This window comes from Hemicordylus capensis, chromosome 2 (genome assembly GCF_027244095.1).
Source record: "Hemicordylus capensis ecotype Gifberg chromosome 2, rHemCap1.1.pri, whole genome shotgun sequence".
NCBI lineage: Eukaryota > Metazoa > Chordata > Lepidosauria > Squamata > Cordylidae > Hemicordylus > Hemicordylus capensis.
The window spans coordinates 147518365-147544669 of NC_069658.1; the positions used below are offsets into that span (position 1 = coordinate 147518365).

The 26305-nt window shown below is 44.8% G+C and overlaps 1 protein-coding gene across 4 annotated transcripts in view; it reads left to right on the forward strand.

Moving 5' to 3' along the window:
* TDRD7 (tudor domain containing 7) overlaps positions 1-26305 on the forward strand; it is a 97693-nt gene that overhangs the window by 37756 nt on the left and 33632 nt on the right. For all 4 annotated transcript variants that reach the window (XM_053296846.1, XM_053296848.1, XM_053296847.1 and 1 more), the window contains exons 5-7: positions 19214-19299; positions 21397-21617; positions 23905-24617. In XM_053296846.1, coding sequence (XP_053152821.1) covers positions 19214-19299; positions 21397-21617; positions 23905-24617 — 1020 coding nt within the window. The remainder of the gene's footprint in view (positions 1-19213; positions 19300-21396; positions 21618-23904; positions 24618-26305) is intronic.

The window sequence follows — 26305 nt, forward strand, 5'->3', positions numbered from 1 at the left end:
ATGAGCCCCCCTCCTGCCCTCCTTCCCTCAGGACATGCAAGTCTTAAGCATGCCCTGGAAGGTAGGGGAAGAGCTCTAAGGTCAGAGCTGATAATGTGATCTTCTCTGGCATGGGTGCTCATAACTTTCAATGAAGTTATGGCATGATTTAATGACAATTGCTGGTGCCTGTATCTTTCTTTCCCTGCTGTCTAAAAAGGAGTACATTTAAAAAGCTGTACACAAGAGGCATAGCCTCTGAACATAGGGTACATTTCTCCTCTTTAAGCCATGGGCTTCCACTTAATGGCTAATGTCTCTTTCTTGTTGTATTGTTTACAAAGCAGGAGGTGTTATTGACATTCTTGTTTTAAATATACTAACAGATCTTGTGCTCTGTGGGATCCTTTGGATAACATCAGTTTCTGTGAGACCCATCTGTAAGCTGTGTGAGTTAGGGTTATAGTGTTGGGTTTACAGGAGTTTTGATTGTTTCTCACCCACATTTTAAAAGTCTATTTTCATTACTCTTCCTCAACACCATTTCCCAGGGATTGTTTAACTGTTCCTTCATGATCTGGAAGCAAGTCCCAATGAGTTTAATAGAGTTTACTCCCTTGTAAGTGCGCATTCTGCTGGTACAGTTGTGCCTGTATGGTTAAACTGGAGTGTGTGTTCAACATTCTGCCATTAGAAGCCCTGAACACATTCTACTGCTTAGAAAGTCAAAACTATCCACCCAACCCCTCTGAAATTGTGCACACATCAACTAAAGGACAAGAGACACCACTCCAAATTTGATGTAAATCCAATGCAAAAATTCCTAAAATGAGGTTTTAGAGTTCTGGCCATGTTTTTTCCACTACAGATAATGTATATATTTTTAAATGCTTGTCTTTCTAGCATCCCCCCCCCCCCAATTCAGGTCCCTACTAGACTGGTGCCTTTTGCTAGCTTAAAACATATAAATCATGTGATTTTTGAGTAATTGCTGTTCAAAATGCCCATAATAACAGGGAAACTAACAAAGGGAAAGTTAGCTAAGAGCATAACTGTGTCTGCCCACTGAGAATTCTGAAGCCAAAGTTGGGAAAGGCAATTCCTGGCTATTTTTTCCTATGGTGGATGAAGGTCATCAGCTTAGTTTGGGTTTATCAGTCATCAAAAGCTTGAGACAGGATAGGGTTAAAAAATTTTATGGAGGCTAGCTTCCTGTTAGGCAGTAGGTGGTGCCAGAAACCCAGTCCCTGTCCTGTCTGGCTCAAAAGACAGTGATTTTGAAGAGCTCCTACTCGACTTCTAAACAATCAGGCTAGTTTGTTCCTTCCCCCCTCCCTCTTTGTACCTGCTCTATTTTTTATGTGCAAGGGTGGAAAGGGAGTCATTTCATTTTGTTTTATGTTCCAACTTGGTCTGTTTGTTAAAACCTCTCAGTTATTTTTGGTTTGGCCTTGGTTAGCTTATTTTATACCTTTCCCCCTTCAGTTAGTTTTTTCATGCTCCCTTCCCCCTATTTCAAGCCTATGGAGGCCACTTAGTTGAGAGAGATGTTAGTGGGCTCACTCTCAGAAGGTCCCCATTCAGACCCAAAGGAGGAAAAAGCGTGTTTGTTTTTTAAGAAAGCACTTTCAGGAGCTAAATGATCCCTCTCTCCCAAAGCTGATTAAACCCCTGCTGGAACCCTAAGCAACATAGAAGGGCTACAAAGAAAAACAAACACCGAAACAAGGAATGCTCGGTTTCAAAAAAGAAAGAAACCCTGCAAAAGTCTCTCCCCCCCCCCCACTGTGTGCCTCAGTGAGTGTATCCTGCTACGTGCTCTCTGAAACAGAAGCAGCCCAGACTCCTACCTCCCATATTGCCCCAAGACAACATGGACAAAGGTGTGCAGCACAAGGGTGCCCTCTTAACCAGAGACATTTCTTCTGCGCCTGAGGAAGTGGGGGAGGGAGCTGCGGCTGTGCCGTTTCTGCTCCCCATATCCCAGAATGCCAGGCTTCCTTCTGCGCTAGATCAGGGCTCTAGCTTGCTTGTCCCTGATGCTGCACAATCCCAGATAACACAGCCCATGCAAACTGCCTCTGCTCCTATACTAACTTCAGAGAACTCGCGTTTTGGGCAGTATAAAAATGTGATAAATAAAATAAGAGTGGGTTTCAGTGAATAAGACCTTGCCAGGGTGACAGTAAAAACAAAACAAACAAATAAAAATCCTTTCCCAGAAGATGTGTGTCAATGGGTAAAGGAATTTATTTCAACTGAATGCAAGACTCTGGTTCACTATGCTATTTCAGCCCACTTTACTCCAACCGGTTCTAGCCCCTAGGGTGACAGAACCTGGGAGCCTACTCCTCTCTGGATTCCAGTCAGGGTTGGGGGGGCACTCCCCCCCCCCCGAGAGAAGGTGCTTCAAGCCTCGGGCCAGGGCACCATGGGGCAAGATAAAAGTCTATTGGGAACCCCTCCTCTTCCTCATCAGAAGATGAGAAACTGTCTGAGAAGGGCTCCACACCACAAGTACCAAGCTCTTCACACCTATTCTCACCAGCTGACTTGAAGTATTACTGGCAAAACTAAGAGAGTCATCAATGAAGTCTCTGCTCCAGACGCTCCTCAACCTCCTCCTGGCCTAGAACTACAAGTCTTCCCATCGGAGTTGGTCCTGTCAGCTATGGTACCATTTCCACCACTGTTCAAAAACACTATGGTGGCAGAATGGAATGCCCCGTCTCTTGCAGATCTTCCACATAACTCCCTAAAAAATTATTTAGCCTCTCCCCAGATATAATGGACCTGCTCTCTGTCCCCAAGGTGATGCACCAGTGGCCCAGTTAGTCTCAGGGGCAATCATGCCCAAAGAAGGGGAGGAACAGTTAAACTCCAGAGGACAAAAAGTGTGATTCTCTCCTAAGAAAGGCTCATGAGGAATCAACTACAGTAATTAGAGCATCCACTACCATTGCAATCTTCACATGTGCATCCATTCCATGGGCAAAAGAATTAGTACAATACATTCTTTCAGAAAATAAGTTATGCCAGGGCATTAATAAACTAGCCAAGGCTGCTGCACTCATGGCTGACTCCAGCCGGGATTCTATCCAACATGCATCCAGGGCTATGGCTTTGGGTTGGCAGTGTGTAGGAGCCTCTGACTAAAAGATTGGTATGCAGATGCTAAATCCAAACTCAACCTAGCAGCCCTCTCCTTCATGGGGACCAAGCTATTTGGTGAATCTCTAGAGCCAATCGTAGTCGAGAGTAGGGATAAGAAAAAAACCTATTCCCCTAGGATGCCGAGATTCATGGAAGCCCTATCGTTTCAATAATAGCTCCTTTCATCCCAACAGAACATTTCTTAGAAATAAAGGATCCTCCTCAGAGAAGAGAGACCCACAACCAACTAACCTGGTTGGCATCCCCAGTGGCAGCAACGCGCAAGGGGATCTTCAAGACCACAACAGTCCAGATGATTCCCCTCCACCCCCAGTTACCAAATGCATAAACAATGACTCCATTCTGGTCGGGGGCAGACTCGCCCTACACTTGCGAACCTAGTGGGCCTCCCCTACCGACTGGTGGGTGTTAAATGGCTGCGCATTAGAGTTTAAGACACATACAGCCCTGTGGTCATAAGAACATAAGAACAGCCGTGCTGGATCAGGCCCAGGGCCCATCTAGTCTAGCATCCTGTTTCGCACAGTAGCCCACCAGATGCTGCCAGAAGCCACAGCCAGGAATTGAGGGCATGCCTTCCCTCCTGCTGTTACTCCCCTTCAACTGATACTCAGGCATCCTGCCTTTAAGACTGGAGGTGGCCCACGGCCCTCCAACTAGTAGCTGTTGATAGATAGATCCTCCATGAAGTTATCCAAACCCTTCTTAAAGCCATCCAGGTTGTTGGCTGCCATTACATCTTGTGGCAGAGAATTCAACAAGTTGATTATGCGTTGTGTGAAAAAGTACTTCCGTTTGTTGGTCCTAGATTTCCTGGCAATCAATTTCATGGGCTGACCCCTGGTTCTAGTGTTATGGGAGAGGGAGAAGAATTTCTCTCTATCCGCTTCCTCCACACCATGCATGATTTTATAGACCTCTGTCATGTCTCCCCGCAGTCATCTTTTTTTCTAAACTAAAAATCCCCAGGTGCTGTAGTCGTGCCTCATAAGAAAGGTGCTCTAGGCCCCTGATCATCTTGGTTGCCGTCTTCTGCACCTTTTCCAGTTCTACAGTGTCCTTTTTTAGATGTGGTGACCAGAATTGTACGCAGTACTCTGTGTGGTCGCACCATAGTTTTGTAGAAGGGCATTATAATATTAGCCATTTTATTTTCAATCCCCTTCCTAATGATCCCTAGCATGGAATTTCCACAGCTGCCACACATTGAGTTGACACTTTCAACGAGCTGTCCACCACGACCCTAAGATCCCTCTCCTGGTCTCTCTTTTTGTCTCTATGTGGAATGAGTTTTGTTCTGGGCAGAAGTATCAAGACAGTGTGTGGAAACCTGCATTCAGTATGGGCCTTCCTGATTGAATCTGAGCAGGATCTAAAATGAACTGAGCGGACATCCAAAAACTTGTGAGCATGCGCATGCCTTAGAGGGAACAGCGTGTCCCCCCTCCCCCCGACCACTTTCTTACCCACATCTGTCCCTAAAAACCGATCCAAACAACTACAGATGTATCTGGCTATTCATCTGCTGGAGATGAAGGTAACAGAACCATTACCATCAACAGAATTATTGTAAGTCATAGTTTCCATATTGTTTTTGGTACAAGAAAGACAGGTCCTGGATAGCAGTCCTAGACCTCAAGCACCTGAACTGGTTCATAAAAAAAGCCATTCCACATGGAATCTTTGTGATCTATCAAGGGAGCTATGTGATCCCAGGAATTTCTCATCTCCATAGACCTCTCGGAGGCCTACCTACACATCCCAGTATACAATCACTACTGCCGATTTGCTTACAACAATCCCCAGTTTCAATACAGGGCAATGCCCTTCAACTTCTCATTGGCCCTGCGGGTGTTTTTCGAAGCTGATGGCGGCCCTTGTGGCACGCTTATGCCTGCAAGCCATTCATATCCACCCTTATTTGGTTGATATGCTCATTAGACCTCAGACCCATCAACAGGCCTACAAGGAAATTCAACAGACCACACAAACACTCCTGAACCATAGATTGGTCATCAGTGACCAGAAAAGTCATCTGTCGCCTTCCCAGTCACTGCAGTGCTTGGGAGCCGTCATCAACACTCAAAATGTGACAGTGTCTGTACCTTCTGAATGCAAAGGCAAGTTGAGATCATTAATTCATCCTCTCCTGTATCTAGACCTGATTGGGAGACCGTGTTGGCAGACCTGATGCTCCTGGTGTAGATCCTAAGCTCAATGATCTCTTGCATGGAATGCATCCCTTGGTCAAGATGGCATTAAAGAACACTCCTGTTGCACATCCTACCACATCAGTAAGCCATCATGGAATGTAGGCAGGTGCAGTTCCCCCTCATGAACAAACTTCTCAGGTCACTCGAATGGTGACTGTCTGGCACTCAACAAGGAGCTTTCACTCACAATCTCCTCACGGACATCCATCACCACAAATGCAAGTCTCTCCGGCTGGGGAACTCATTGCCAGAGCCTTTATGCACAGAGCAAATGATCTCTACCTGAACCATCACAATATCAACTGCCTGGAGCTCCGTGCAATCTGCCTAATACTCATTCACTTCCTACCAGTGTTCTTTCTAAAAAAAATTCCATCTGTGTGCAGAATGAGTGTTCTGGGTGGCAGTATCAAGGCAGTGTGTGCACACATGCATTCAGAGTGGGGCCTTCCTGATTCCACCAGAGCAGGATCTAAAATTTACTGAGCAAACATTAAAAAAACTTGTGAACGCATACACATGCACATGCCTTAGAGAGAACACTGCTTCCTACTACAGATCATGAGCACCCATGTGCTCATCCAGATGGACAACATCACTGCAGTGCAAAATCCTCAGTCAATCACCAAGGGGGAACAAGGTCAAGAGCAATCATGGCGGAATCCAATCTTTTATTCGCTAGGGTGGAAAATAGCCCCCGTCCATCTCGGTGGAACACCTCAGTGGGCCAGCAAACAAGTGTGTGTTCTAATTTTTTTCATCTATGTGTGGAGTTAGATTTGTTCTGGGCAGCAGTATCAAGGCAATGTGTGTGCAAGTGCATTCAGGGTGGGGTCTTCCTGATTCAACCTGAGTGGACATCAAAATTAACTGAGTGGACATCAAAAAAAGTATGAGCGCACGCACATACGCACACCTTAGAGGGAACACTGCAGCAAACGTACATGCAGATTGGCTTATTCATCAGACGATAGATTCCACAGAATGGTCACTTCACCTGGACGTGTTCCATCTGATGACCGAGGTACTAGGCCTTCCTGAAGTGGACCTACTTGCATCAGCAAGCAACCATCGACTTCCATGCTTCTTTACAAGGTTCCAGTTCCCCCAGGCAGAAGTCATGCATGCATTAATGGCACCATGCCCCCGCCCCATAGCCTTCTAGATGTGTTTTCCCTGCTGGCCATTATTCGCAGAGTCATTCAAAATGCGCTGTTAGAAAGGGCAGACCTGATCATCATCGTAGCTTATTGGCCCTGGAGGCCATGGTTTTCCAACCTACTGAATCTCTCAATTGGCCCCCTTGGCACCTTCCTCCACAACAAGACCATCTGACACAGGGCCTCATTCTCCACTCAGACCCTCAATGGCTCCAACTCTCCATGTAGAGGTTGAGCTCTCAGCCCTAGCTCAAGCGGGGTACTCACTGGAAATACAGAATACTATCTTAGCTTGTAGAAGGTTGTCCACCTTCTACAAGCCAGTCTACTTGGTCAGCTTTCTCATGGTGGATGTGCTGGAAGCACGTATCTCTGACTGCAGGGGTCCCCCAAGTACTGGCTTTCTTACAATCCAGTTTGGAACTTAGACTACGACCTAGTACACTGAAATGTCAAATTTCATCCTTTGCCTCAGTGCTCAGATGGTCTGCCCCAGATACACCCTCTTTACTCCATCCTCACCTTTCAAGGTTCCTTAGGGGGGCCGTCAACATCCCCCCGGCACCTCAATAGGGTTCTTCATGCACTCACTAGAACTCCCTTTGAACCACTCCACTTGGTACCTTTTAAAACTCCCCTCATTCCAGGTGCTCTTCCTTGTTGCAGTTACTTCAGCACGAAGAGTATCAGAATTGGGTGCGCTCTCCAGTCATAAGGAGCTGTGCACGTTACATCAGGATGCAGTGGTTCTACGATTAGACCCTACCTTCCTCCCAAAGGTTAATTCTACCCTCCACCAGACACAGGAGGTTGTCCTTCTGCTCTTCTCTGATACACCCCAAAGAAAAACTATGGCACTCTCTAGATGTGTGCAGGGCACTCAGAATTTACCTGCCATGTTACACCAAACTCCCCTTTCGTTACATTTCTTCCTTCATCCCTGGGTAACAGGGTATCCAAAGTCACCATATCCCTATGGACATGGGCAACTATCACATCAGCATACGAATCTCTGGAGCTTTCTATCCTAGTGGTGTGCCCGAACCGGTCCGGCAGCCATTCCAAAGAATGGCCGAACTGCCGGACCGGTCCGGCCCTGCCTGGTTCGGGTCCGGGTGGGGGGTATGTCTTTAAGGGCGGGGAGGGCTTGCTTAGCCCTCCCGCCTCCTTGCCCCCGCCAGCGCCCGTATTGTACAGTATAGGGGCGCTGGAAACCAGCCGCCCGCCCCCGCCGCCGCGGCGAAATAACCCCTAAAACCAGCCAGCCCTCCCTCCCTCCCAGCTAGCTGCCCACCCACCCACTCACCCAGTCGCTCACCCGGTCGCTGGATAAAAAGCGAGAGGAGCTCCGGCACAGAGCTCCTCTCGCTTGGAAGGCCTCCAGCAGAATGGTGGCTTGCGCGCGCGCGCATGCGCGCACCACAAACCACGCCGTTCTCCGGAGGCCCGGTCTACCCGCCGGGAAAGGGCCGGGTAGACCGGGCCTCCGATCGCTGGGTAGACCGGGCCTCCAGCGATCGGAGGCCCGGTCTACCCAGCGATCGGAGGCCCGGTCTACCCGCCGGGAAAGGGCCGGGTAGACCGGGCCTCCGATCGCTGGGTAGACTGGGCCTCCGGCGATCGGAGGCCCGGTCTACCCAGCGATCGGAGGCCCGGTCTACCCGGCCCTTTCCCGGCGGGTAGACTGGGTCTCCGGAGAACGGTGTGGTTTGCGGCGCGTGCATGCCACCATTCTGCTGGAGGCCTTCCAAGCGAGAGGAGCTCTGTGCCGGAGCTCCTCTCGCTTTTTATCCAGCGACCGGATGAGTGGGTGGGCGGGCGGGCGGGCAGCTAGCTGGGAGGGAGGGAGGGAGGGCTGGCTGGTTTTAGGGGTTATTTCGCCGCGGCGGAGGGGGGCGGCTGGTTTCCAGCGCCCCTATACTGTACAATACGGGCGCTGGCAGGGGCAAGGAGGCGGGAGGGCTAAGCAAGCCCTCCCCGCCCTAAAAACAAGGCCCCCCTTCGGTGCCGGTCCGGACTTCTCCGGACCGTGCACATCCCTATTCTATCCTATCTATCTATCTATCTATCTATCTATTGTTGCATTTATATACCGCCTTTCGTTGAAAGACAACCCCAAGGCAGTTTACAAAAGTTAAAACATACAATAAAAAGGCAATAAAACATCAAGCTAAAAAAAATAAAAACATATAAAATACAGGCATAAAAACAATATAACAGATAAAAACACACAGAAGCAGCAGTAAAAACGATTATGTAAAAGCCTGGGTAAAAAGCCAAGTTTTAACAAGCTTTCTAAAAGCCATGATGGAGTCCGAGGAGCGAATGGCCACTGGGAGAGCATTCCAAAGTCTGGGAGCAGCAACAAAGAAGGCCCTGTCCCGAGTACACGACAACCGGGCCTCTCTCATTGTTGGCACCCGGAGCAGGGCCCCCTCAGATGTCCTCATCAAGCGGGCAGCAACCCTTGGGAGCAGGCGGTCCCTCAAATACCCCGGGCCCAAACCATTAAGGGCTTTAAAGGTCAAAACCAGCACCTTGGATTGGACCCGGCAATGAACTGGCAGCCAGTGCAACTCTTTCAGAATGGGGGTGATGTGCTCCCAGTGGGCAGCTCCGGATAAAACCCTCGCTACCGCGTTTTGCACTAGCTGCAGTTTCCGGATATTCTTCAAGGGCAGCCCCACGTAGAGCGCGTTACAGTAATCCAGCAGCGACGTGACTAAGGCGTGGGTAACCATGGCCAGATCTGCCTTCTTGCGCAGCTTGCCTGCTCCAATGGGCATTACAGCTAATTCCACTCATAGTGCTTCTACTTCAGCCGCCTTTTCTGCTAATGTCCCTCTCACAGAGATAAGAAACATTGGTCTTCTTGTGAAGGGTTCTTTTTCTTAGGTGGACGAAGGTCATCAGACCCACCCGCAGATATAAACTTGATGGTTGGGGTGCCAGTTTTGCACATAGGGTAGTGACTCTGGGGGACAATTGAGTTGTCCATCCATTATTCATAGTATTTTCTTTCTCACCTTGTATGGATAACTGCTTTGTCTGTGTATCTTCTATCTTATACCTTTCTATGCTACAGGCCCGAAACTGGCACCACCTACTGCCTAACAGGAAGCTGTTAGGGTTTCTGGCACCACCTACTGCCTAACAGGAAGCTAGCCTTCATAAAAAATTTAACCCTATCCTGTCTCAAGCCATGTGATGACTGATAAATCCAAACTAAGCTGATGACCTTCATCCACCTAAGAGAAAGAATCCTTCATGGTAAGACCAATGTTCCTTTCTAGTGAGTGACTTCCTGGTTCTGAACATAGGTGCCCAATGAGGACCGTCTGTGAACCTGTATAGTTAAGCAACCATTCCTCCCTTGCCCCTTTCCTTTCATGGGCATTTGCTTTCTCCCTCTGCTTTGTAAAGCTTGGAATAAACTACTAGAAATTCCATTGATTCCACTGGAGCTTACTTCTGAGTAGGGTTGTGCGTTTTGGATTTTTTTCTGTTTTGTTTATGGCCCGAATCCGAAACACTCCCATTTTGTTCTTTGTTCAAAACTGCAAAATCCAAATCCGAAACGTTTTGGATTTTAAAAAATGGCCCCGGGGAAAACTAGTGTGTGGGGATGATAGTGTCCAGTGGTTGGAGACTAGCACCCAAATTTCAGAGGAATTGGGCAAAGGGCTGATTTTTGGTGAATTTTTGAAGTATAGGATTTTTCCCATAGGCAAGAATGGAGGTTTCAGCAAAAGTATAGCTTCATGTTGGGGGGGGAAGGGGTGGCCCAGAGCAAAGTAGGGTGGGTGGTAATGCCCAGTCAGGGCAAGGAAGCTGCCAGAATTATTTCAAAGGAATTGGGCAGAGGGCTGATTTTTAAAGATGTAATGGAGTTTGCGCATCTGTAAAGTTCTTCCCCATAGGGAATGATGGACCTCCATAATTCCTGCCTCATAACTGCACTTTGGGGGGCACCAGGGTGGCCCAGAGTGAGTGGTGGTGTAGAGCACATAGGGTGCCAACCACCCCCATGGATTGCTAACCCATGGGGTACTGGGTTCTGTTGTTTCTGAGATGTTTTGAGTGTAGATTCAGATTCTCTGGTAGCATATGAGAGTGGATTCATGGTTTGTAATTTTAAATCTCATATGCTACCAGAGAATCTACACTCAGAACACCTCAGAAACAACAGAACCCAGCACCCCATGGGTTAGCAACCCATGGGGGTGGTTGGCACCCTATGTGCACTACACCACCACTCGCTCCCGGCCACCCCAGTGCCCCCGGTGGAGTTACGGGTCTGCTGAAACCTCCGTTATTCCCTAGGGAGAAAAAACCTTAAAGAAGCATAAACTTCAACAATTCCTAAGAAATCAGCCCTTTGCCCTATTCCTTTGGAATCTGGGTTGTGGAAGCACCCCTTGGGGCACTGCCACCCAACCCGCTGTTTTGCCCCTCAGGCCTCCTTTCTGCCCCGAATCTGCCCCAAAGACATGTCAACTTCAGAAATTCTTTAAAAATCAGCCCTTTTCCCAATTCCTTTGGAATCTGGGTGGCAGCAGGCACCCATTGGGGCACTACCACCTGAACCACTCTTCTGCCCCCAAATCCCTCTTTCTGCCCCAAATCCACCCCAAATAACATCAACATCACACATCAACAGCAGAGCTTTGGAAAAAATCAGGCATATTTCCAAAGGTCATGCACATCCACATCCCCCCCCCCCGGTCCAAAATGCAATTGATCTACACACAACAGTGTGAAACAACAACAATGAAATGCACACTGCCCCACTGGCCAATAAGGGTAAATGCACACTGCCCCACTAGCCAATGGGGGTAAAATTTACCCTTAAATTTGCTTAAAAGGAATAAGGAGGCAATTGCCAGCAGATCAGCCCATGCTTTTGCTGGCCAATCTGCGGACTGGAAGGGCTGGAAATTCAAACAGATGTCAAAACTCAAAATGGAGACTGAAGGAGAAAGACTTTTTGCGATTGCAAAATGGAGTTCCAAAACAGCCGAAACAACAAAACTTTTTGTATCCAAAACAGGGACGTTTTGTTTTGGCTACAAAACAGCCGAAATGGCCTGTTTTGTGAACAAAACGAAACGCACATCCCTACTTCTGAGTAAACACACATAGGAATCAGGACTAGCAGAGATCCTTGGCGAGAATGTGGGTTCTCTTTTTTTTTCCCCTTCCTCCCAGCAAAGCATAAAAAGGGGGAAACCATTTTATTTCTTTGCGGCTTACTTCTGTGTAAAAATGTATAGTATTGTGACCAAGGATACCATGGTAGGAAGTTCCGAAGAAGGAACCTGAAGGAAGTTCTAAAAACCATTCCCACCCAAGCACCAAGAAACCAGCATTCTGGTATAGTCTGCTCTTGAACATGGAGTCTGCAGCAGAGCCAAACTGTCAGTGAATATGGAAGCTTCACTTGTCTATGCTTAAGAAATGAAGCCTCCATATTCACAGATGGTTGGCTCTCATGTAGAACCTCCCATGTTCAAGGGCAGTTTGCAGCACAATCAGAGTTTGTTGGCACTGGGTGGGAATGGTTTCTTGGACTTCTTTGCTGCCCTTTGGAGCTTTCTTGAAGTATGCAGCTGAGCACTGTGAGAGAGAGGATGCTGGGCTGGAGTATACATGCCTTTCCCAGCAGCATTTTGATAACTGAACCTGCAGTGTGGTGATTCTCTTTATTTAGCAGGGGGAGAATAACTGGCCCTATCCACCCCCAGCACAGGACCTCCAGTGACTGTTGCTGGTGTCTAACTTGTGTTTCTTTTTAGATTGTGAACCCTTTGGGGACAGAGTTGTATCTTATTTGTTTGTTTCTCTGTGTAAACCGCCCTGAGCCATTTTTGGAAGGGCGGTATAGAAACTGAATAAATAATAATTATATGTGCACACCTAGAAGGAAGTAAACTCCATTACACTCAGTGATACTTGCTTCCATAAAACACACAAAATCACAACACACACACAACGCAGAAACAATTCAAAAAACTTAAGTTGGTTTTTAAAATCAAATCAAAAGGCCTGAGTGAACAGAAAGATCTTTACCTGGCATCTAAAAGAACAAAGTTATGATGCCAGGCAAACCTTACTGCGGAGCCTGTTGCATAAACAGGGTGCAACCACTGAAAAGGTCCTCTCCCTAGTAGCCCCCTGCATCACTTCATTGGCAGGGACACTCAAAGCAGGGCCTTTGAAGAAGATCTTAGAGTCCAAGTCAGGACATACAGGGCTAGGTGTTTTCTTAGGTAACCTGGTCTCAAGCCATATAGGGCTTTCAAGGTAAAGATGAGGGAGGGGTTTCCGCATTTTAACATCATAAGCCCTGAATATTATCTTGGTCATAAAATCTAAATTGTCTACCCTATCTGCTTAAAAGCTTGCAGGCATCAACCAAGGGACACCACCCTTTCAGATCTGGTGCAGAAAGTGGCTGAGATGTAGCAGTTTCAAAACTAACCCTTAAACTCTAGAAAACAAGTGTTGACTGACTACAAGGGCTGTTCATTGGGCACTGCAACCCCAATCGATCTGTAGCATCCCCCTGGTGCTGTTCATTATATTCCCGGTGCTGAGAAGGCCTCTTCTGCAGGAAGCAGAGCCCATGGGGCTGAGAACTCACACAGGGACATTGGAAAAGCACATGGGGGCCATCTGGAAAGTGTACTTCCTCCCAGCACTATTTCCATGGCTGCAATGGAGTGGTGTATGAACTTGTGAGGGAATGCAAGGAGGTGGCAACAGGTTGTGGAAGCGCACTGAGGCTGGGGTGAATGCTTATGAGGAAGCAGAAGCTGGTGTCCAGGTAACTGGTCCTTATAAGCTATTTGAGCCAGTGGGGCAGGTTGACAAATGGGCTTGTGAAAGCACGTAGGGCAGCAGTGAGGTGGGAATTGTACTTGCCAGGGAATTCAAGGCGGAGGAGAGATGACCAGGGCCTTGTGGTGGATATAAGATGGTGGCAGACTACCTTTGAACACAGAGGTTTTGCATTAGAGGTATACTGTCTAAGAACAGGAAGACTCCACTTAACCAGCACGGGTAAGCTTTTCCCCATAGTGTCTAAGCAGATTTCCTTTTAAAAACTCCTGGAAGTTCATTAATCCAAAAACCTTTGGTTTAAGATGAGAGTTAAGGCGCTTTACATTTTCACTCATGCTCTAAAAAAAGAATGGAAATGGCAACTTAAGGGTGCCCATCTTGGATTCTGCACCATTCCTTATGGAGCACTCTGCCTCCTGAGATTTGTCATGCTTTCTCCCTTCTGTCCTTTAAGAAGCTCCTGAAAAACCTATCTATTTTGCCAGGCTTTTCGTTTTTAACGTGTGTGGAGGGGGCGTCTTTTTTTCTTTTTTCCTTCCCCCCGTCTTTGTGTTTTTTTATTTTTTTTAATTTATGTAAACCATCTCAAGTCTAAGGAAGTCAGGCGGTCAAACTTGCTAAATAAATAAATATAAGCTGTGAAGACTTTGTAGTACAGTCTGGTATATGATGATGGCTTTAGAAATGAGGCTCCATGCACTCACACTTTGCCTTGGTCTTTCAGTTGGATATTGGGCTGGGGAGGGATTCATCTGGGCAGACATTTAACAGTTGTAGCTTCCCTAATTATTTGCTAGTGATAAATTCCCCTGATAAATTCCTGCCTTATGCATATCTGATCAAGGCAAAGTGTGGGTGCATGGAGCCTCATTTCAAAAGCCATCATCATATACCATACTGTACAAAGTCTTTACAGCTTATATGAGATGGGCAACTTAGCTTGCAATTTCCATTCTTTTTTAGGACATGAGTGAAAATGTAAAGCATCTTAACTCTTATCTTAAACTGAAGGTTTTTGGATTACTGAATCCAGAACTGCAGGCTCAGTTATCAAAATGCTACTTGAAAGGGCATGTGAAATCTAGCCCAGTAGCCTCTTAAAGTACTCAGCCAGATGCTTCCAGAAAGCCCCAAACTAGTGCAGTAAAGAAATTCCAGAAACTCCCATGTGTTCTCTAATTTTTTCCATCTGTGTGTGGAATGAGTTTTGTTCTGGGCAGCAGTATCAAGGCGCTGTGTGCACATATGTATTCAGAGTGGGACCTTCCTGATAAAACCTGAGTGGGATCTAAGATTAACTGAGCGGACAACAAAGGTGTGAGCTCAAGCACAGACACTTGCCTTGGAGGGAACACTGACTCCCACCCAGCGCCCACAAACTACTATTCTGCTGTAGACTACCTTTGAACATGGAGGTTCTACATGACAGCCAAGCTGCCTGTGAATATGGAGGCTTCATTTCCTGTGTGGTCAAGTGAAGTTTCCATATTCACAGGCAGTTTGGCTTTGGTGCAGAGCCTCCATGTTCAAGAGCAGTCTGTATCAGAATGATGATTTCTTGGTGCTGGGTTGGAATGGTTTTTAGTGTTTCCTTGCTGTACTACTTTGGAACTTCCTAGCTTGGGATCCTTGATCCTAATCCTATACATTTTTACTCAGAAGTAAGCAATCCCCAGAGAAATAAAATGCCCTCTCCTCCCCCTAAGTGAGTTCTTCTTCTGTGCTTTTACTGAGGGGATGGGAGGAACGGAAAAGAGAGTGCCCATATTCTTGCCTAGGATCTCTTCTGGTCTTGATTCCTATGCGTGTTTAGTCAGAAATAAGCTCCAGGCGAATCAGTGGACTTTTTAGTAATTGATTCCAAGCTTTGCTGAGGTGCTTTATTTCCCCCTTTTGGTAGAGCTGAAAGTAAGGGGGCAGAGGGAGAAAACGAAAGCCCATGAAGAAGAGTAGGGGAGGAATGGTGGTTTAACTACACAAGTGCCAGAGTTTTCATATACTCTCTTTTTATCAGGTACCTATGTTAAGTCACTCACTAGAAATTGCCAGGTCTTGCTCCTCCCAACTTTGGCTTCAGAATTCTCAGTGGGCACAATTCAGTTATCCGTTGCTTAGTTATTCTTCCCTTTTATGGAGATTTTGAACAATAATTATTCAAAAACTACTGGATAGATGTTCTTCAACCCAGCAAAAGGTACCAGGCTAGCATGGAGCTGAATTCTTGGGACAAAGTAAAGTGATATAAAAATTGTAAAATGTATTATTTAATAAAAGATTAAACATTTGTTTCAGAAAAAGGTTATGCACTTTGATCCCTCTTTTTAGGCATTCTAAATTTAAACTGCCAAAATTTGGCCATTTTCCATTATATTTTCACCTAATCTAGATGGGTGGTGTCCCTTATTGCCTAGTTTCAGAACGATTGGATGGATACTTAAGATTTTGTAAGCAACAGAAAAGAAAGATTCTCGCTTTCTTGAAGGACATCTCATAGCTCTCCAGGAAGGGCATTGCTTAACTGTGACACTACTATGAAGATAAGGTGTGCCTCAACAATAGCAGACCACAATGCAGGGCTTGCAAAATTGGCAGCTTCCTGCTGTGTTGGGGATAGTACTTGGATGGTTTGGGGGCGGATCAAAAACTAATTCCTGCATCCAGAAGATGAGGAAGTGTAGTGCTTGTTCACTTCTGGTTTGGATCCAGAGTTGCATAGGTGGTGTGTTGCTCATAGAAAGGAACTTTTCTGCCCGTTTCTCCCTACTGCAGCCCACAGCTTAATCTTCCCTCCAAAAGCCAGTCCTAAAGATTTCCTGTGGGATGAGGCTGCAAGGGAAGGAGAAATCCAAATTTGGGGTAGGGGTGGTGGTTCCTGCAGCCCTTCATGTTTTATGCCAGCCACTTATAGAGGGTCCCCTCAGCCTCATGAATGGCTTTTCAGGGGGTTGTAGGTTGTGGTAAATATCCCTGGTGAGAACATTATTCCGCTTGTGTAAGCCTAGATTCAACGTGCCATTTCTCATCATGCGTATATATACATGGAAGTAGCTACCCCAGGAGGATATGGCTTGAAGGGGAGGGTATATAAATGCTTATGGGATGGAAGATTGAGGATTCTCAGATGCATTAAATAAAAAATGCTTGTTAAAACTACTTAAATTGTGTGTGCTACTGAAAAACACTAACCTAATGGCATTTTGAAGTCAGCTGAAACTATTGGCATACTGTTGCATCCTTTTTTCCTCAATTTCTGTATATTGGAATACAAAACTTAAAAGCAGATGAGAGCTTGATGCTGAAATTCTGCTGATTTGGTATTGCACTACAGGTCACTCCTCACCCCCACCCCGTTGTCCTCTGATTAAAATTAAACTTGGCATGTTCAGTTGCTGTACCATCACTTCTCTTTATGCATTGTTTGCTGCTCTGGATCATCAAAACATGATGCAAATAATGTCCCTGGTGGTCCACCATTGTGGCTGGAATAAATTTCAGAATGGTTCTGATTGCCTTGATAATCCTCCTATTGTGCTGCTATGGCTTTTTGTAATTGTGCATGGACTTGAATAGAGGATACCATCGGTGAAAAGCAGCACTGGGAAACTGTCATATTAGCATTGTCCTGGGGGAGGATTAATCTAACTGCACAAGTGTAGGGAAAGAATGGCAGTTCAGTCCCCAAATAGCAAAGCAAAACCAGTTTGAGAAACCAGCAAAGCAAGAGGTCTTGAGAAAGTTCTTTAGTATTGAAGAACTGCAAGGATTTATTTAAAGAAAAGGTTACAAACAAGTGTGAAAGAGCCTGCAGCTTAATTTCAGAGAGACCAAAACAGTCATATCTGGAGAGACAAAATGGAGAAAACCCTATCACTGGAAGAACAAAGAGGGGAGGAGTCCATTACTTTTATCCATGACCCTAACCACCCTTACCCCACCCCAGCAGTGGTCACTGAGGCATTGCAGCTGAGAGCTGATGCTGCCAGGGTCCTAGCTCCAACAAGAAGAACCCTATGTTGGGAGGAAAGGTGAACCAGATGTGTCTCTAGATTCACTGAATATAGATGAGAACAAAAGTAACTGAAAGTTGTAAGTGTTCCTGCTGTCATTATACTAAATATTAAGGAGCAGCTGCTAGACTGATTCTCTTATCTTTTCCCAGTTAAAGGTGGCAGAATGGGAAGTGGGATGGAGTGGAGTGTTCCATTTAAATTGTGGGGGTGGGTGGGTAGTCTCTCATATTTACATATGAGACAAAGTATGTGTGTAAATATCTACCCGCGCATACACACAGTGAGAGAGTCTTCAGTACATCAGGACCAAAGGTTATACACTAGCCCCCTTCCTTCTGTGCTAGCTTTTCCATTTGCAGGGATTTTTTAATGTATGTATTCAGAAATGATATCCCCTACCTGTAATCTAAAACATTATAAATACCCTGACTTGTGTTCAAACTTTCTGACTAGAGTCTAGAACAGGCATCCCCAAACTGCGGCCCTCCAGATGTTGCTGAACTACAACTCCCAGCATCCCTAGACACAATTTTTTGTGGCTGGGTATGCTGGGAGTTGTAGTTCAGCAGCATCTGGAGGGCCGCAGTTTGGGGATGCCTGGTCTAGAACAAACCAAGATTCAGACATCACAGCTTGGTTTTAAACCAGAATCAGAAGGGAAATTCCTTCCTTAGGAGGAGGGGGAGGAGTCTGTGTGCCTGAGCCCAAAGATGACCACAATTTACTACTGCTACTTATATATTGCTTTTCAACAAAAGTTCTCAAAGCGGTTCACATAGAATAAGAAGGGTTGTATAGGGTTTACTCTCGGTTCTACATGACATTTGAACTGGACACTGGCTGCTACAATTGTATATCAAGTTTAATAGTATATGATAAGCACAATGATTCACGACAGTAGTTAATAGCAATAGTACAGTCTGCCTAGCTTTGCTAAACTAACTTTCCATCTGATAGAAGAATAAACCATGTCTCAGTTCAAGCCTAAATGGATAGAATGTGTACTGGGAAGTTAGAACTGAATTGGAGAGTCTCACACTTGAATATCTCCTTATGTTTACTGCAAAAAAATCACAACACAATCCCAACAAAAAAATTCAACAAAAATCCCAAATCCCCTATTGTGTAAAATAGAGCCATCTAGTGGTGAGTTGTGTTTTTGTTGTGAAAGGAGGACTACTTCTCTCAAGATCACTGAATTAGAAATTGTTTGTTGTGTCTGCCTCATATGACAGTAAAAATGGTAAGATACTTATGAAATGGAAACTCCAGCAGATAGAAAAATATTCTATGGCCCAATACTTGGAATTTGTTGAATACATTGGGAGATAGTTAAGGATGTACTTAATAAAGTAGTTGAAACTATCAGGACTTTGCTAGATTCTGTCCACTGTTCTGCATTAATTTTGCTGCCAGAAGACAACCTGAAGAAAACAATCTGGCAGCTAGGTACAAAAGTATAAACATGTCAACTTGAATTTCCAAGTTTATGACTTCTTGACTTAGTTTATGTGCACTGGGACCTGTTCTAGAGTAACTTTTTTTCGTTTGTAAAATTTCTGCCAAATCTGTGGATTATGCAAGCAAAAGGAAGGGTGGCTATGAGCCTCCTTGTATGATCCATATGGATTTGATGTCCACCATGACCATTTCTTGTGAACATAAATGGTTCTCTCTTATAATAGGATGTCTGGTGAGAATCTTCATCTTCAGATATGAGATGTATGGACAGACTGTAGTGCCTTGAGCATACTAGCTGGATTTTTCTTTTCTTAAAAATTAAGTTGAAATTATAGGAGTCTGCTTTAGGATTTATTTATTTTTAATTTTTTAGGCCTGAGAAAAGAGCACCGCTTCCACCTCGGTTTCAGAAAGATCTTCAAGTTCATTTATCAAGAAACCTGTCTGGGGACTTGAATGGTATGGTATTTATAAGTAGTGACTATGCCTAGCAGCCACACTTTCTAGCCAGTTCTATAGTCAGGCCCACCAAAATTTTGTGTGTGTGTGTTTTAATTGGCCCTCATGATGATGAGATCAAATCTTGACATGCAAGATCCTTCATTTGAGCACCAGCTTCACCAATTCAAATTGGAGAAGATGGATTCATTTCTTCTACCAACCTGCATAATAAAATGAGATGATATACCAGTTCCATCTTGCTCTTGATGCTTAGTGAGAAAAGCCATAAATTTGGCAGGGAGATGCAGAGCTAACTTGTGTGGATTGTCAACCAAGTTCATTATTTCCATAGGATTTGAACATTTTTTCATTATTATTTTTTAACTGAATGGAAGTCTCTGTTCAAAAGTGAGGAGGATAGAGGGTAATCTGTTCTATTTGGAAGTTTTTCCATTTCCTGAGCAGGCTTTGCTTTTTCATTGTATTCTTCTATAATGCTACACATGTTTACCTGGGAGTAAGCTCCTCTCAACTCTGGTGCTTCCTTCTGAGTAAACATGAATAGGATCAGCCTGTAAAATGTGTTGAGCACATGTTTAACAGGTTTTTAACTGGCTGTAGTGGAACCATTGCATCTATAATTGAACTGAATGACCTTAAATTATTGCAGCTACCAAATGCTTGCTCTGTCCTTTTCTTTGACAGGACTCAGTCTAGTATTTTAGAATAAGATGATCCATGATTCCTAACTCTTCAAATTCTTATTTTATTCCCTTGTAATTTAGGTTAGGAGTTTCAAAATATTAGGATTGAAGGTATTTGCTCTGTGTGAACTGTGACTAGGAGGGCTTGCAGAGCAACAGAGAGAGGGAGTACAATTTAACTTTCCCACCCCTTATTCTTAGTCTGGAATCCCTGCTTGTGCTCTCAGAAATAAGTCATCTCTCTAAGATGACAGCTATACATTCTTGTGCTGAGTTCCTTGCTCAGCTTTGTGTGTCTGCTTCTGACATTAGCTCACATTCAAAACCAGGGTGATACTCTTCACATTGCCACTTCATTCACTCTAGTCAAAGGCTAGGGAAGGAACCTTTGCCAGGGTGGGATAAGGCAGTTGCCAAGGTGACTGTTGCCAGTGCATTGGTAGATCCTTTTATGTTACACTGACAATGTACTGTTCACATCCCTTTTGTTCTTGACCATCTTCAGTTTGACATCTGAAAAACAATGGCATTCCTGTGTTCTATAGGAATATGTTAACAAGTGAACAGCTAAACAGTGTTTTTGCCCTCTGAGTATATGGGCTTTTTAGTTATCTTTGGGTGGGAAGGAGAAAGCTGGAATTACTGGCCTGGAAGAATTTCATTAAGATACCACAGACTACCAAAAATGGATAAAGGGGGTTAGGGATGTGCACGGAACCAGTTCTGTGCACTCCTGGAAGGGCAGGGAGGTTACTTTAAGGGGCAGGGAGGGTACCTCTTACCTGTCCATCCCTGCTCCACTGCTTTCCCCCGCTGGCGCTTTCCCAAAAAGCGTGGGTGCCCGTGTCGGCCACTTGTGTGGCGATGCTGAACGGGGCTGCAAGGAGGAATGTTGCAGCCCTGCGCCCACGCTTGTTGAGAGAGCACAGGCAGGGGGAAAGCGGCAGGGCCCAGGCTGATAAGTAAGCAGTGCCTTCCCTGTCATTTAAAGCAACCCTTCCCTCCGCCTTCCGAACTGGTTCTGTGCACATCCCTAAAAGGGGGTGGGAGCTACAAGCTGCCTACTCCTGGATGAGAGAGAGAGTTGATCTTTCTTATTTAGATACTGCTTTTCAGCAACAACAAAAATTCTCAGAGGATTTTACACAGCAAAAGAAAATGGTTGCTTGTCCTCAAAGGGTTCACTCACAGTCTTAAAAACAAAATGCAAGGGAGATCAGTAAACAGCCACAGGGAGAGATGCTATGCTGGGCTGGAATAGGGGTAGTTTCTCTCCTTCAGCTAAAGATAAAGAGTTGCTGATTTAAAATGTACCTCTTTGTCCAGTTGGCAGGAGGTAAACTTATTTTATAAACAAGATTTTTCTTTTAGAAGGAAATGCTCTCTTCAAGAATGTGTGTTTGCTTTGCAGAAAACGTAAGAGACATGAGACAAGTAGTAATGCAACCTACCCCTGCTTGTCCTTCAAATATCCAAATAAATGAGATTCAGAAGAGAATTAAAGATATTCTGAATAGGTTCAATACTGGAATATGGTTATCAAAAATACCACACCTGTACAGAGAGGCATATGAAGAGGACTTGAATTCAACCTTGCTGCCACAACTTGAACACTGGCCTCACATCTGTGTGGTAGGTGATTTTAAAAAAATTATTTGTTAAAAATCCAACTTCTTGACTTGAATAAAATACTTTCAATATTTCATTTCTAAGAAATGTCTTAAACTAGATTAAAAGGAATTTAATTTAATGCAAACCATCTCAATGTAATCCTGACTATTACATAGGAAAAAGGCCTTGGAGAACCATGGGGTACAATGTCTCTTTAAAATGTAAATGCTATAAATGGCACAGTTGTCATGTAGAATATTGTTGTGGGTTTACTGATAGACCTAGTGATAAATCATCGTAGGCACTAGAATTAAAGAGATGCCATGCACTTCACTAGCACCATTTGCTGTGCCCGTGGGGATGACCTTATCCTCCCATTTTAAGTCCTCCAAGTCCTTGAAATCTGCAAGTGTGTTTAGTTTTCAAATTCTGAAAACTTATGGCCATAACAGCACGGTCATTGATTTTCCATCTCATGAACTGTACCCAGTAACTTCCTACTCATACTTCTGGAAAGTTTCTAACGCTTGTTAAAGCCTAATAATATATGTCTGCTTACTCAGAAGTAAGACCGAATTTGTTCAGTGGGGCTTAATGCCAATGAGTGCATAGGACTGTAGGCTTGCATCTCAAGTAAATGATCTTGGTTGGTATCCATGCATGTATGTGGAGCCAAAAGGAACACTCTTGTGTCTCTGCAAATTTGATTCTGTAGTACAAAGGCCTGTGGGTTGCAAGACCGAAGGTTTGGGATTGTGCTCTGGATTATACAGAGCAGGGTTTCTTAACCTTGGGTCACCAGATGATATTGGACTAAACTCCCATCATCCCCAGCCATGGCCTTTGTGGCTGGGAATGATGGAAGTTGTAGTCCAATATCTGGGGATCCAAGGTTAAGAAACCCTAATATAGAGGCTCTATTACATTAGTGTGCAGCTAGCTATCAACTGTTATAGCAATCATGTAATATGCATGTGTACTCGTGTAATAAACTTTAAAATGGAAACACTGACTTGCATCTGTTTTAAATAATCGACCCCAACTTATGAGTATTTTGTCAAATGTTACTCCTGGGAGTAATAAGCACTAAGCTGGAATGTATAGTAAGACACTTTCAAACTGTTCATTTTGCATGCGATGATAATCGATGGTAGAGAGATTCTCCTCAGTTTTTAATTGCTAATTAGAAATTCATATTTAAGCCTTCTATGGCAAAGGTGGGAGCTCTAACTTGTTACAGTCCAAATAAATGTTGGGCATCTAATGTGTTTGCATGCTAATCTAGCTACTGGCATTGGTAGTATCCTGGTAAATGTATGCTTTGCTCATATATCCACAGGCATAAATACTCAGTGAGAGGGTCTTAAACACATAGATGACTTACCTCAGACTGCTTCTGGATATGCTTAAGGCTATAGATTTTGTTCCCACCCACCTACCCCTTCTCACTGGTACACAAACATACACCTGTTTGAAAAGCTGTCAGCTAAGTTGATCAAGATAGCATTTCTTCTTTCTTGCTAATATTGTCTTCTCTGAACTACCTGAATGGTGCTCCCCCGCACTTTTGGGGGTAGGGAACAGTCTCTCGGGCGTAACTTTAATAGGGCAAGGGGAGACAGTTGTCTGGGGGCCCAATGCCTTGGGGCCCCCTTGAGGCAAGTCACATGACTGACTCCCCAAGCTGTGCACCCGCCCGGGCTTCCTTCAGTTGTATTCATCCTCTGAAATTGATGTAACTGTGAGTGTTAAGACCTGGAGTTACCAGAACAGCATGTCTTTCTCTAGTACCATTAAATGACTTGCATCATCCACAGTTTACCAAACCTTTTAAAAAATAATGCCTGCTTTACTTCATCAGCTGAGCTTCCGTGAGCAGGGGCAGCATTTAAAAATCTTGTCTCTGGGCCCACTCCAACCTTGCTATGCCCCTGGGCAGTCTGTTCTCACAAGGTGAGATTATTCCGGCCTGATTAATCTGAGGTATCCAGCCTTTGCTTATTCCGGAAGTCTAAATGTGCACTAAATCCAGAATTATATAACTGGGGAAAGGAAACTATATTTTTGAAACAATGTTCAAATAGGCACACTTGCAGTAATTTGCATACTTTGTCTACAGAATTTAAAGTTGTATTGGGGAGCAGTGTGCATTAGAGATTTGAGGTAGCTAGGAAGGAAAGGTTGATGGGGAAATAGCCCATTCACAGGTGCATCTGAGAACCAGCTTCAAAGTGCCTAAAATGATTGGTGTTCACAGTGTGCAAGTCAAGTAACTTGAGTTGTTTTAATTCCTCTTCTACTCTCAAAGGCAGAGAAGATGCAGTCTGGTGGCATTAGGGATGTACTTATTTATCCAGCTACAAAAACTAATCATTCGATAAAGGGTGTCTCAAGCCAGGAGGGAAAGCCTCGGTCCCCATTAATAAAAGGGACTGTAGAGACCCAAGCTCCTGCACTCCATGGGGACCTCAAGCAGCAGATTGCTACTATCTTGTTAAAATATTCCAGCGGCCTTTGGGCTAATGCACTCCCAAAGGTATATGAAGACACCTACAAAGCAGTGTTTCCTCATGAAGTTCTGAACAAACTTGACTTGCTGTCTGATATATGCACAGTGGACTACATATCTGGCAACCCCAAAAAGGCAATCCTCTATGCAAAATCCACTGATGAGAACCAGAATGTTCCTGGGAAAATCCACATACATGAAGAGACCAGCAGAGACCTAAAGAGACCTAAAGAGCAACAGCCCACTGTGATGTTGCAGGAGTCCCAGGAGGAATTTACGGAGAATATAGCAGTGCCTCCTTTAATTATCCCTGTTCCTGGGAAAATCCACATACATGAAGAGACCAGCAGAGACCTAAAGAGACCTAAAGAGCAACAGCCCACTGTGATGTTGCAGGAGTCCCAGGAGGAATTTACGGAGAATATAGCAGTGCCTCCTTTAATTATCCCAGCAGAAACTTCCCCATCTGTGTTGGTGGTAGAATTGAACACTACCAATGAAGTTGTTGTCAGGTAAGTTTACAATCTGTGGTTCTCTCTAGCATTCCTCTATTGTTTGATGTGAACTTGTTGGGGGTTTAAGAGACTATTTAGCAAATAATGGAACATAAAGCTAAGAGTGCCTCTCTGTAGATGGTTGATCAGCTCCTAAATGTCATGGTGTTACTTGGGAGCAAAATAAGGGCTCCATGATTACTATGTCTGTAGAAGTCAGAATATGCACTCCATTTTTGAATCTGGGACCTCCCTGCCCTGCATTATGCCCATTATCCAAAATATAGTTCAGACATCACCAGTAGGAATTCTGTCTCTCAATAGAGACCCCTGTGCTATACCGGAGGACCTTGATATTGTTCCACGGTACAACCATGGATATGGAAACTGCGAATATCGAGGTATTGGGGCAATGGGGAATTGGGGGTTGGGTTCCCGGTCAAGGGAAAACATCTAAAAATCATCAGATTTGTGGGGGGGAGGGAAGCTGCCTACCATCATAGCTGCTCCTCCTGAGTCGCTTTGTGCCCTCGAATGCCTCCAAATTGGCCGGAAATTGCCATTTTCTAAAAAAAACAAAAAACCAGAGCCATTTTGAGGCCCCAAAACACAAAATGGTGGCCAGAAATGATCTCCATGGTCATTTGCGGCCACCCCTGACCGCAGATATGCAAGGTCGACGTGGCTCCCCCCCATGTATGCTGAGGTTGGGGGTCTTTTACCCAGCTGCAGATATGCGAATCCGCAGATATTGAGGTCCTCCTGTATTACACGTTGCTTGTGAGATGGGTCTTGTTTGCATTTAGCAACCAGACTGAGCTTGCTAGATGCCCTAGCCTTGGATTATTGCTGTCTGTATTAAGAATTTAGTGTTAAGAATATAAGTAGAAAAAGCAGAATGTAATTGAGGTAGGAGATCAAAATTCTGGTGGTAGGATCTGCTGGGTCTCATAGCTTATGCCGTGCAGCCCCATCCTAAAGTCCAGTGAAGATGGCCATTGCCTCATTAGAATTTACATCATGAGAACACTAAAATCCTGTGCTTTCTGAGCAGCAAAGTAAAAGACATAGTAGCAGAAGGAATTAGGTAACATGGCAGCAATAACTGGGTTCAGTGTAATGCTAAATCATGTTTTGTGCTAACATAGTTTGAACTTCCAGATATACAGTTTAGAATTGTTGGTCTTTCTTTGCTTCCTATGTTTTCAGGAGTTTGCATCACAAGTTCTCTTCTATCTGCATGTCAGCAGACTCTTAAGGCAGCAACAGCTCTAACTTTGGCTTGTGAATTCAGATGTAACAGCAAACCACAGTTGGCACAAACTGCAATTTGCAAATGAGTTTTAAACTGTGTTCAGCCCCAAATAGACCATGGCTTCTTGTCAGACTCAGATTCAGGCGGTAAAACAAACCATGGTTTTGTGTTGCATTGGAATCCAGTAAATACAAACCACTCCTGAAATTGCAGTGTTGCTCAGTCTCCTCAACTCTAGCTTTACCCGGGAAGGCAGCAGAACCCATTTCTCCTACATACAATGCAAAGTCAAGCACTAGGAAAAGCTCACGCTATTGCAAGCTTCCATAGCCTAATGGCTCTGCGGTTTGCCTGCAGGACCCATAGGCGACAAACTTCCCAGAAAACTATTTCAATCCTCCTGCGTAGCAGTGCTTGCAGATGGTGTCAGTGTGCCACGTGAGAGCTGGTC